This window comes from Sinocyclocheilus rhinocerous, unplaced genomic scaffold (genome assembly GCF_001515625.1).
Source record: "Sinocyclocheilus rhinocerous isolate Xijiao unplaced genomic scaffold, SAMN03320098_v1.1 scaffold1042, whole genome shotgun sequence".
Taxonomy (NCBI): domain Eukaryota; kingdom Metazoa; phylum Chordata; class Actinopteri; order Cypriniformes; family Cyprinidae; genus Sinocyclocheilus; species Sinocyclocheilus rhinocerous.
The window spans coordinates 498062-511151 of NW_015640510.1; the positions used below are offsets into that span (position 1 = coordinate 498062).

At 36.8% G+C, this 13090-nt stretch overlaps 2 protein-coding genes across 2 annotated transcripts in view; one reads left to right on the forward strand and one right to left on the reverse strand.

Annotated features, from left to right (window-relative positions):
- Window positions 1-5355, reverse strand: part of eipr1 (EARP complex and GARP complex interacting protein 1) — a 40008-nt gene extending 34653 nt beyond the window's left edge. The window contains exons 1-3 of the mRNA XM_016569491.1: window positions 5190-5355; window positions 4472-4555; window positions 1099-1231 (exon numbers count right to left, since the gene is read on the reverse strand). Coding sequence (XP_016424977.1) covers window positions 1099-1231; window positions 4472-4555; window positions 5190-5231 — 259 coding nt within the window. The 5' untranslated portion in view covers window positions 5232-5355. The remainder of the gene's footprint in view (window positions 1-1098; window positions 1232-4471; window positions 4556-5189) is intronic.
- A 96-nt stretch (window positions 5356-5451) lies between these two features.
- LOC107753354 (trafficking protein particle complex subunit 12-like) overlaps window positions 5452-13090 on the forward strand; it is a 32363-nt gene continuing 24724 nt past the window's right edge. Inside the window, exons 1-3 of the mRNA XM_016569493.1 lie at window positions 5452-5535; window positions 6750-7903; window positions 9359-9475. Coding sequence (XP_016424979.1) covers window positions 6770-7903; window positions 9359-9475 — 1251 coding nt within the window. The 5' untranslated portion in view covers window positions 5452-5535; window positions 6750-6769. The remainder of the gene's footprint in view (window positions 5536-6749; window positions 7904-9358; window positions 9476-13090) is intronic.

Below are 13090 nucleotides of genomic sequence, written 5' to 3' on the forward strand. Positions count from 1 at the left end.
TTATAAAATAATAATAATAATAATAGTATTTTATAATAAAATAATAATAATAATAATTTGTTACATTTATATAGCGCTTTTCTGGGTACCCAAAGCGCTTTACATGAAAGCAGGGGAAACTCCTCAACCACCACCAGTGTGCAGCATCCACCTTGATGATGCGACACAGTATAGTATCCCTGTCACTACACTGGGGCATTAGGACCCACACAGACTGCAAGGGCGAGCTCCCCCTGCTGGCCTCACTAACACCTCTTCCAGCAGCAACCTAGTTTTCTCAGAGGTCTCCCATCCAGGTACTGACCAGGCTCAGCCCTGCTTAGCTTCAGTGGGCAACCAGTCTTGGGCTACAGGGTGACATGGCTGCTGGCCATTTGGACAACTTTAAGGTGATTTTCTCAATATTTTGATTGTTTTTGCACCCTCAGAAGATTCCAGATTTTCAAATAGTTGTATCTCGGCCAAATATTGTCCTTGATGTATAAATCTCAAATGTTTTTTTTTTATTGACTCTTATGACTGGTTTTGTGGTCCAGGGTCACATATATAACTACTTATTAGCATGCATTTTTCTGGCTTATTGGTTGTTTATTAGTACTTATAAAGCACTTATTAATGCCTTATTCTAAAATGTGTGTGTGTGTGTGTGTGTGTGTGTGTATGTATATTATATCTATATAATTATTGATCCTTACAGACAGCATAAAAAAGCCATTCTTTCTGAGTGAAACAGAATATTACACATTTGTTCTTAACATGCTGCTGAACTGTACATAATGAGACCAGGAATGTGCATTAGGAAAGTAAATACAGTCCATTTACATTTCATTTTGACTTTAAGGGCCAGATTTACTAAACAGAACAAATTAGCACGAGATTGCAAACCTTACTAAATCACTTTGTATGATTCATTTAAATATTCTCCTCTCATAAATTTTGCATCTGAAAGTGAAACTCCTACAAAAATGCATAAGCAATAAGATCTGCCCCAAAAAATAACTGCATCCACACCTTCGGTCGATCCTTCTCATTTAGTAAATCCTGCCAGTAGTTTTTAATCAGTAGTCGATAGTGAGAGGAAGAGAAAGACAGACTCACTCTTGCTGTAGCAGGTGGTCAGCACTGCCTTTTCTGCAGGACTGCCGCTGATGTGCCATATCTCACCAGCATCGTGCAGGAGAACGCTCTTATTAATCATATTATTCTCATCATCAAAGTCAATGATGTGAATCTGCAGAAGAGAAAAAAAGCAGAGCGTCCTGACGGCAGTTCAAAGAGCTGGAACTACACTCGCAGATATTTACGACAGTAAATGAAATCTCAAACGCTTTTTAACTTCACACACTCCTGACACTCATTTCCCAGCTTTTATTTCAACTTTGAAGCGACTGCATCTTTTGAACTTATGTTAGATGCCTAAAAGTTATACGCAAAGCACGGCACATTTGAAGAGGCAGTTGAAAGTTATTATTTTACTGAGGGACTTCATGCGCACTGTGGGTAATATTCTACTGTAAGTGCTGTCATTATGTGCATAATGGAGTTGTTGTGTGCTCTTCACAAAATCCCATTCTGTGCCTAAAAACATCTAAACAGCCTTAAAACAAGATCAATTCACTTGGAGAAGCAAAATTGAAATACATTTGGTCTTTTAATCTTGATCTTAGATAAATAATCTTTTAAGACAAGACGCTCCAAGCAAAGCCATTGCTTTTTAGGGGTTTATTTTATTGCACTTTATCTACTTGCATCTGTAGATTTCAATTACAATACATATCTTTAAAGGATTTCTCACAATGAGTCAGAAATCTCCACTTTATGCAAGCAGCACTCGCATACACCAAAACCTAGCAGTTTTATTCATCTTCATATTCTGAAGGTTTTTACAGAGGAGTTTGTTTATATATCATTTGCCTGGTTTACATGACTTTATATTTATATTTATTTCTAAAAATAGTGTTTTTCTGTCCGATTTATGGAGTGATAGAAAGAAAAATCCAAAATCCCTTTTGTGAAAATTGTCAACAAAATTAAATGATGATTAGAAACTGGCTTCATCCAATGTTCAGATTTCTGCTTAAATGAATGCATATTAGTGCATATTTAATTAGACAAGGTCTCATTTGCATTGTTATACACACTATAAAAAAAAAGTAGCAGTTAAAAAAAAACAGACTATTGGGAGTGTTTTACAATAAAATACTATTTTAGTTTTTCTACTTCAAAATCTAATGCAACATACTTCCCATTTCTTTTTAATTGTTTGTGAAATTTTTGAGTGAAAATCATTTTTTATACCATTTTTTCCCCCCAGTGTTGTCATAACATTGTTATATTGGATTTGGGATTTTGCTGTGTGTCAGTAAACTGGTAGAAATAAAATATCAGTGGTGTAAGAATCATTCTCCACATTATGATTTTAGCAAATGAATGTCATATTAATTAGCTGTTTGCAAAGCATCTGTCTTGCTGGTTACCTGTGTAGGTGTTTGACGTGTGAGAGAGAGCAAGTGCATGCACACATGAGAACATCGCTGGCGCTCAGCCTGCTGAGAGTTGGAGAGGAAGCCATTAACCTTGGGTTGGACTGCATTGAAGGAGAATTATTAGGCAACGTTATAATTTTATGGAGGGAAGCAATACAAATAAATTCCAATGGCTGGACAGGATAATTGGAGGCGTTGGAAGGTTCTGTAACGAGCGCTGGGCTTGAAGAGACTCGCTCGTGATTTATCAGCCTCTACAGAAGCTGAGTGAATGATCACATGAGCCTCTTCTCTTGCCGTAGTGGTTATGTGAAGGAGCGGTCAGGGGCTCAGGTTCAGAGGAGCACAGCAATGACACACGCAGACCTGCTGCAGGGAAGGTTTATGAAGCCCAAGCGTAACATTTCCTTACTATGCTAAATGTTGTATGCTTCAAATAAGAAAAACAAAACTTCTTGGAAGCTGCCAAGTGAGAAAATGATCATACACTTGTGCTCGTAAGTTTAAATACCCCTTACGGAATATGCAAAAAGGCACATGCAAAATCAACAGAGATTTCTTTTTTTATTCTGTGGAACACAGAAGAAGATATTTTGAAGAATGAAAGTCAGTGGGGTCCAATGTGGCTTTGCACACTGAATTCATCGAAATACTGTATCTTCTTTACGTCTTTCCACAGATGAAAGTCAAACAGGTTTGGATTTATACATATATGAGTGACTAGATTATTATTTATTATTTGTTTGTTTATTTGTCAGGGAAAAAAAATACACTGTAAAAAATCTAAAGTTGAGAAAAGTTAACCAGCTTCGAGACATTTTTGAGTTTTCTCAACTTCTTGTATTCAGTTTATACAACAAAAAGTTGAGAAAACTAAAAAATATTCCTACAAAATCAACTGGTTGCCTTAAACTTTGAAGTTTTCCCAACTTTTGATTTTTTTACAGTGTACCCTTTGTCATGTATAATAAATGTTTTGAGGCAAATAATATATGATCTTATTATTATTGTTAATCTTAATGCTGATCTTTTTATGAATCATTTTATTTTCTTATGCATTTATGATATATTATTTTATTGTAATTATCACCCTATTTATTTTATAATCTTAAATCTTATTAGCACTACTTATTATTGATCTTAATTATTATTAATTAATATCATTAATCTGATTAAATTTGTCATTTAATGTATAATGTATTATATTTATTACTGTATTAATCTTGTTATTGATCTTATTTATCATTTTATATTATTGTTTATATATTATTTTATTATATTATTATCTCATTTATTATATTTTATTATTTATTATTGATCTTAATTATTATAAATTTGTTTATCTTATTAATTGTGTTACCTTGATTTTTTTTAAAAAGGTTAAACGTCCTAAATATTCTGCAAGTTACGATGAGCACAATTGTATCATTCGAAAGAAAGTCTAAAAGCCTTATTTAAATGGGAGGAGTGTTTAGGAAACCTGTTTGCAAACAGTGATTTGTAGTTGCTACCGATGCCTTTTTTTTAATGCATATGAATTTTTCAACTACTAAATCAAAGTCTGATATAAACATAACAATAAACTAGCAACAGACTTGATACAGTATCAGAAAGTCATTACACCTCCATATGCACTAAACCTGCCACCGTAACCTAACAAGGGCTAATGTAACAAAGCAACATGTAAGTCTGTGATTTGCTTTTAATCCACTATGACAAATAAGAAGATTTTTGTTGTGTTGTATTTCTGAGGTATTTTCTCAAGTAGCCTATATGTTAGGCCTAACAACATCAGTTGATGCAATAGCTGGTGAACTAACAGCAAACATGTCAAGATGCATCAATCAACATTAGTTAGTGTTTTATGTGTGAACTGACTCAAGCGCACGCATTCAGAAACCTGTTAGAAAGAGTCCTGCGAATATATAACATCAATATAGCAAATATGAGGATTCTAGAAAAATCCCATGCATCCATCCACTCACCTGGTTATCAAATTTGAGTGACTGTGTGCCCACTAGAAACCTGATGGCATCTGTCTCAGCTGTCTGAGCTGTCAGAGCACGCGCCTGAAACACGCGGAGAGAACGAAAGCCCATGCATTAATGATACACAGCCAAAATACTGGAAAATACTATACACATATGACAACAGATGCCTGCGAGCTGCGACTTAGACTGCATTTTTAAGTATTACAAGGTGGGCTCATTAGTATGTTTGCTGCCCTAATGGTAGTTCACGCAAAAATGCTGCCTAAGTAAGCAGCTCACTAGATACATGTCTGCTATGTAGGAAGCATTACAATATAGACAAGCAGCTCACTTGATATCTGTAATTGCTGTTTATAGACAGCTCAGAATAGATGCCCAAAACCGCTGTCTAGATAAACTGATCATTTAAATCATTTATAATAAATATGAATATCATAGTAGCTACATTGAAGTGCTATGGTATTACCATCTGATTCTACACTTATTACATACTGTATGTATATTTTATACATTGTGACAGATGTTTGAGACGGAAAATATATCTCCATTTGTTACGTTTAATACAAATCCTTAGTTTTTATCTGATATTTAACATGTAAATATCCCAACAGTGAACACACAGGTGACAGTTTACTGTAAAAGAGCTCATTTATCGATGTGAGACTGTTGTGTACAAAAACTGAAAAGGTAAACAGAGCTACAGTAACGTTACCTGAAACTCCAGGCCGTAAATAACAGGTGCATCATCCTCCATCTTTATTCATTCACTAACTCATGTATCAATTAATTCAGAGTAGAACATTCTCCTGTTTCTCTATTATTCTAATAACAGGTACAGCAGTTCCGCGAGAGTGAAATAAGACTTACGCAAACGGCGCATGGAAACTACCCTAACACTCTTCCGTGTGATCTACTGCTTTAGGTTTTGTAAACGTAAGTTTCGTTCGAGAATACCAGCATCCGCCGCAGCGAAGATGTTTGACAGCTTTCGCACACCGTAGGGTTATGCGCATGCGTGTGTTTACACCGCTGTCATCCTAGCGTTCATTACACAGAAGGTAAAGTCTCGTTTTTACAGTTTTATTATAATATTTTTATTCTCTATGCGGAAGTGTTGTGAAAAATATGACGGTCTCCGAAATGTCAATTCAATGTTGTTGTGTTTTAGTCTGAATTCATCATGCAGTTGCAGCAGAGCTCTTCAGACATGCAGGATATGATCAATATTATCGATAAACTGCATTTTTATCACATTTCTTTAATTTTCTCCTTCAGAATGTTTGGATTTCTATCATTAACGTTACTTATATTCAGTGTTGGGGAAAGTTACTTTTAAAAGTAATGCATTACAATATTGCGTTACTCCATAAAAAAGTAATTAATTACGTTACTTAGTTACGGCTTATATTATGATTGCAGGGGCTCATTTGATATTCATCATCATATTTATTATTGTTTAGGGGGAAAAAACAAACAAGAAAAGGTTTACGAGTTTTGTTGTTTCAGAAAAGCGTAAAGGTTATTTGTCAATTTGTTATTTAGTCTTCTGATTTGTATTATAGTATTTTGATAAGGGATTGTTTCCTTAAATATTATGTGAACTATAGAAAAATGTAATTGCACTCTGTGCTCTCAAAAGCACTCTGAATATAAATTTAAACTATAATACTTTTCCATGTAATTGCAGTTAACATGCAATTAAGTCTCCTAAAGTATATTTTTTAATGTAGATTATTTGTGACCCTGGAGCATAAAAGCAGTCGTAAGTCGCACAGGTGTAGAAATAGCCAACAATACATTGTATGGGTCAAAATTGTCGATTTTTCTTTTATGCCAAAAATCATCAGGATATTAAGTAAAAATCATGTTCCATGAAGATATTTTGTACATTTCCTACCGTAAATATATCAAAACGTAATTTTTGATTAGTAATATGCATTGCTAAGAACTTCATTTGGACAACTTTAAAGATGATTTTCTCAATATTTTGATTTTTTTGCACCCTCAGATTCCAGATTTTCAAATAGTTGTATCTCGGCCAAATATTGTGCGATCTTAACAAACCATACATCAATGGAAAGCTTTCAGATGGTGTATAAATCTGTGTATAAATAAAAAAACTGACTGGTTTTGTGGTCCAGGGTCACACTTGAACAATAAGTATGCTAAAGTGTCCTTCTTTTTCTCAAAGGGTGCTTATATAGCTATCGTTTACTTATTACTCATTTATCCTAAATCATTGATTTCTGTTTTGTTTGAACTGGGATCGCAGGGAACATCCAGGCTGGACTCATGGACAGCAGTGAAGGTCCAGCCCAGAGGCCTGTTACTCTGGATATAGATGGAGCTGCTGAGACGCTAGAAGCCTCCGTCCCGCCCCAGACCGACCCGACAGAAGACTCTTTCCGAGAGGAGAGCATCGACCTGGACGCCGAAGCGTTTGTTTCGCTGCAGGATGACAGCAGTCACTCTGAGAGCCTGATAGGCAAGCTGAATGACCAGATGATGGAGAGCGTGATGATTTCCGACTCCCCGAATAGCGAGGAAGAGGACGTGGTTCCCATTGACTCGCTTTTGGAGCAGAATGAAGAGGAGGAGGCCAAAACACCTGGCGGAGATACAGAAGAAAGAAACGAAGACGTAAGCACAGCCAGCGCTGCTGAACCTGAGGAGGCATCTGAGGCTTTATTTAAAGAAGAGAACGAGGAGGAGAAGATCGTGCAGGTGGATGACAAAAGGGAAACTGTTGCACCGGACGACCCAAAACCAGAGGCTCCCAAAACTCAGGATACAGCGCTTGAGATGGATACGGATACGCCCCCCAAAGACGAGGCCATCCCGGTGTGTACCATCTTCAGTCAGGGTGTGCAACCCAAAGCACAAGCCCTGATTCCCGACGGCTTTGAGCCCACGCTGGTAAAATCTCCAAGTTTCACCATCGGCAACACAGAAACCCCCAACAAACTGGTCCCTCAAGTGTGCCAGCCGAGCCCCAGCCTCAGCAAGTTCTTCACGGATAGCAGCACGGTCAACCCCGCCTCAGACTTCTTCGATTCTTTCACAACGTCCACGTCTTTCATATCAATCAGCAACCCAAACGCAGCGTCGCCCAAGACAGCCGCCCCTCCAGAGTCTCCTCTCTTATCTGCTCCCACCGCGGCGGGCACATACTTCACCCCCGTCGCTACCAAACCTCAAGTAAGTCCCGTAGAGCCCATGAGCCAGCTCCAGGCTGTGTTCCCGAGCGGCGACGACCCCTTCGGAAGCGCTCTGATCACCAGTGATCTGGATAAGCGCTATGACGCCTGGCTTCCCTCAGACGACACCAGGAAAGTGCTGATATCGGTGGCCACACAGCAGATCAGTCCTGTCCAGATAGACAGAGAGCAGCTGGCCATGCCTGGACTCAAGTTTGACAACCTACAGGTCAGTGCAAAATTACATTTTAAATTTCAAATGACCCAAAAATGAATTTTGCGTCATTATGAAAGGCTATCTTTACCAGTCTTTAACAGGCTTTGTATTGTGTGTCAATAGTAGGGTTGCAAAGGGGTGGAGAATTTCCGGTAAGTTTCCGGAAACTTTCCAAAAATCCCTGGAATATTCCAAAAAAAATCCTGGAAAGTTTCCTAAATTTACTGGAAATTTTCCACCTTTTTGCAACTCTATTCAATAGTGGATAGAAATGAACAATGTGTATATCCAAGAAGAACCTTTAGCATCCATGGAAACTTTGTTGTGGAAAAAGGTTCTTTAGATGATTAAAAGGTCCTTCACACTAAGAAAAAAACCCTTCACTGAAAGGTCCTTTGAGGAACCCAAAATGGTTATTCTATGGCATCACTGCTAAACCGCATTTTAAAAACATTGTTTTTAACAGAGCAGATGATGTAAAACACATCACCCGGGGACTTTTTGACACCCCCAGGGCTTTTGTGAAAACTCGAGATCGTATTTTTGTATCTCTGCTCTCAGACAGTTGGATCGAGCACAGTGCATTATGGGTGACGAATTTAGCTTTATAGCGAAAGGGAACACCGAAGCACTTTTTTGTCTGTTTTCTCTAGTCATGTAGTACTGATTTAAAAAACAAATACATTTCTATTTAACATGGAATATGCTGCATGAAGTTTCTTTAAACATATTTTTGGGTTTCAAATAAAAATAAATAAATTAATTTAAAAAAGCATGTTTGTGAGCATATGATGTGTGATTTATTTATTTTTTTTAAAGTGAACTGTTCCTTTAAAGACCACATGAGAGTTTTGAGCCTTTTAGTCCATGTCCATTATATGCCAGTTAGACTGATATGTTAGATTCAGGAGTACACTAGCATAACTAATGCTTTCTGGTTTTCTGTTTTAGTAGGACATATGTTAGCCACTACCATTCTTCAAGAAATTGAAGATTTTATTCAGGAAGGATGAAGTAAATTGATCAAACGTGGCAGTAAAGACATTTGTAATGTTACAAAATATTTGCATTTCAAATAAATGCTGTTCTTTTGAACTTTCTATTCATCAAATAATCCTGAAAAATAAAAAGTATCACGGTTTCCACAAAAATATTTGTCTGCATAACTGTTTTTAACATTGATAATAATCAGAAATGTTTCTTGAGCAGAAAATCAGATTAGAATGATTTCTGAAGGATCATGTGATCATGTGAATATTTAACAATATTACTATTTTACTGTATTTTTATACAAACAAACAAACAATCTTTCAGGTCTTTAACTTGCAGTAAATAAAATATTTAATAAATAAACTATTTTTAGTTAACTAAGATATAGCGAAGGCAATAGTCACTTTTCATTGCTCTTGGTGTTTTAACTCTATGTAACAGTGAGTAAAGCAGAAACTGAAGCTCTCTGGTTTACAGGGCGATGCGGTGAAAGATCTCATGCAGCGTTTTTTGGGCGACCAGGCAGCTATGAAGAGACAGGTGCTCTCGGCCAGCTCAGTGGAGCAGAACTTCCTCGGTCTCAAGCGGCTGATAGTGAGTAGCACATCATATTTATTCCTCATTTTTGACTCATTTAAGCACAGGCAGACACGTGTTTGGTGTCTTTTTTGTGTTATGGCTGAGATATTTTAAGTTGGAGGTGAGCGGCATTTATGGCGAAGCTTCACTTTTTGTACTTGTTCACCATCTCCACGTCTTTTTGAGTTTCATGACTGTCCAAACTAACTTGCGGCAACTAGCATTGATTTGCCCCGAACTGGAAATTGGTGCCAAAATCAGAGCTAAAACCCTGTACTGTAATGTATTCCAGCCATTAGTTGGCAAAGTAGATTCTTTGTAGCTTCTAGTTTCTCTGAGACTAGTGCAGGACAGACAAGCAAAATATAGTATAGTCACTCACAATATAGTTATTTGAATTGAATCCTCTCAACAAAAACCCAATTTTTGGCTTTTCGATTATTGCAGAACATAAATTCTGTGACCAACAAAAGTTTATGATTCTTGCATGTTTTGTCCGATATGATCTTCACAAATGAACACAACTAATGAATTTTGCTAAATGCAACTGGCAGAAGTAAAAAGCTAAACACAGAACCAGAAATACTAAAGAGAAGCTGTTTCCAAAAAATATGTTATCGCTGCAGCACTCTATTGGGAAAATAGTCACATTCAAGCATTTAAGTGCTTTCGTTTTCTGTTAAATCTGATTATTTAAATTCTACACCACTCCTTCCAATCCAATCAATTTCAGTCTGATTGAACTCAGTCGGATCAACTGAGGTGTTTACATAAAGATTTTTCAGTTCGATTGAGCCACCAATCTGATAATAAATGGGTTATTTGGGTGCATGTAAACATGCTGATGTTGCTTGATTTTGTATCACTAGCAAAATCATCACACACATATACAGTATATTGGTGGTCGACCGATATTGGTTTTTTTGACAGCCGATGCCGATATCTTGGAAAGCAGGGTGGCCGATATAAAGCCGATATAATTGTATTTATTTTAATTAATATTTAAGAAATTTGAAATCATTTGAAAATGGATTAAAAAATAAATTTGTAAAATAAACATACTTATACTTTAGATGACAAAGTATTTTTCACAAATAAATAAATATTTAATAAAAATATAATTAAAAAGGAAGTAAACTGTAACCAACAGAGCACTCAGTATTCTGGGAAGTTTGTGTGCATTGGGAATCATATTTTTTCAAATAAAGCCAAGGTAACACTCATTTTACATACAGCACACAGTGAAAATGACAGAGCAGAACTTCCTCGGTCTCAAGCGGCTGATAGTGAGTAGCACATCATATTTATTCCTAATTTTTGACTCATTTAAGCACAGGCAGACACGTGTTTGGTGTCTTTTTTGTGTTATGGCTGAGATATTTTAAGTTGGAGGTGAGTGGCATTTATGGCGAAGCTTCACTTTTTGTATTTGTTCACCATCTCCACGTCTTTTTGAGTTTCATGACTGTCCAAACTAACTTGCGGCAACTAGCATTGATTTGCCCCGAACTGGAAATTGGTGCCAAAATCAGAGCTAAAACCCTGTACTGTAATGTATTCCAGCCATTAGTTGGCAAAGTAGATTCTTTGTAGCTTCTAGTTTCTCTGAGACTAGTGCAGGACAGACAAGCAAAATATAGTATAGTCACTCACAATATAGTTATTTGAATTGAATCCTCTCAACAAAAACCCAATTTTTGGCTTTTCGATTATTGCAGAACATAAATTCTGTGACCAACAAAAGTTTATGATTCTTGCATGTTTTGTCCGATATGATCTTCACAAATGAACACAACTAATGAATTTTGCTAAATGCAACTGGCAGAAGTAAAAAGCTAAACACAGAACCAGAAATACTAAAGAGAAGCTGTTTCCAAAAAATATGTTCGTTATAATACTTTTTGTATACATTTTAATTCCTTTGTTTAGCAGTGCTATCGGATTATTAGACAGACTTCTAACCGCTCTCAGCGCCATCAAAATAAACGTACGGTGTTCCGTCAAAATAAAAGTCCCGCCTCGAATGCATCGGCCAAACAGAAAAACTTATCGGCCGATGCCGATATTTGAAAAATGCCAAATAACGGCCGATATATCGGTCGACCACTAAAGTATATATCAGGAATATTCAATATATCATCCATATACATGGTGTATCCCATAGTATTGGCCATCTCTGTCTGGGATTGTGTGTGTGCAGTGCTGTATCGGGCAGCATGGAGTGTCAGCTGGAGCTCCAGGGGCCCAAAATTACTGCCTCACTGATTTACCTCTGAACACACAGACAGACCTGAGATGCACAGCCTTGCTCGCTGTGCCCACGTCCTTCACCGAATGACAAGGTTACAGTGTGTGTGTTTAGCGTTAGTGCTGAGCCTGTGGAAGCTTGAGCTCTATTCCCCAGATCCTGGACTTCACAGACCAGATCACAAAGCTCTGGAGCAGAGAAACACACAGAAGATCAGTCCTCTGTATATAGTGAGGCATTCACAGGCAGTGCACTGTATTGCTCTAAAAAAATACATTTACATCCATGCATTTGGCAGATGCTTTTATCCAAAGTGACTCACATTTCATCCAAAGTGTACATTCATTAGTTCATGCATTCTCTGGGAATCAAACCCATGGACTTGGTGTTGATAGTGTCATGCATTACTGCTTGAGCAACAGAAATCATATGTTTGTGTTCCCCTGACAAAGAAACATTTGACGAAATCATTTGCAGTTAATTACACATATTGACATTGACATGTCCCATCCAAACTTTCTGTTTTAATAGGAAACATGTACTGAAAACTGAACTCGTCAAGCCATTTAAAGCTATTTTCATATTTTTTCATTCCTTTCATTCCTTTTTTTCATTTCATCCCATCCCCACCCCCCCCAAAAAGATGTTTGTTCTCAAAATGTATGCAAATGTACGCATTTTGTGATAATGTGAGACACGGACTCATTTGCATATTTAATTTGGGGAAAGTATGGTGAGATCTATTTTACCCTTTTCACCTGAGGTGTTAAAACTGTAATACTGGATGGAAAAAATGGATGGAAATTTTGGTCACACTTTATTTCTCCAATTCTCCAATTCTCGCCATTAACAAACCATTAACTACAACTTTTGCCTGAATAAACTCCTAATTTGCTGCTTATTAATAGTTAGTGAGGTAGTTGTTAAGTTTAGTTAATGGGTAGGATTAGGGATGTACAATATGGTCATGCAGAATGTGTGCTTTATAAGTACTAATAAACAGCCAATATGTCGTCAAGCCATTTAAAGCTATTTTCATATTTTTTCATTCCTTTCATTCCTTTTTTTCATTTCATCCCATCCCCACCCCCCCCAAAAAGATGTTTGTTCTCAAAATGTATGCAAATGTACGCATTTTGTGATAATGTGAGACACGGACTCATTTGCATATTTAATTTGGGGAAAGTATGGTGAGATCTATTTTACCCTTTTCACCTGAGGTGTTAAAACTGTAATACTGGATGGAAAAAATGGATGGAAATTTTGGTCACACTTTATTTCTCCAATTCTCCAATTCTCGCCATTAACAAACCATTAACTACAACTTTTGCCTGAATAAACTCCTAATTTGCTGCTTATTAATAGTTAGTAAGGTAGTTGTT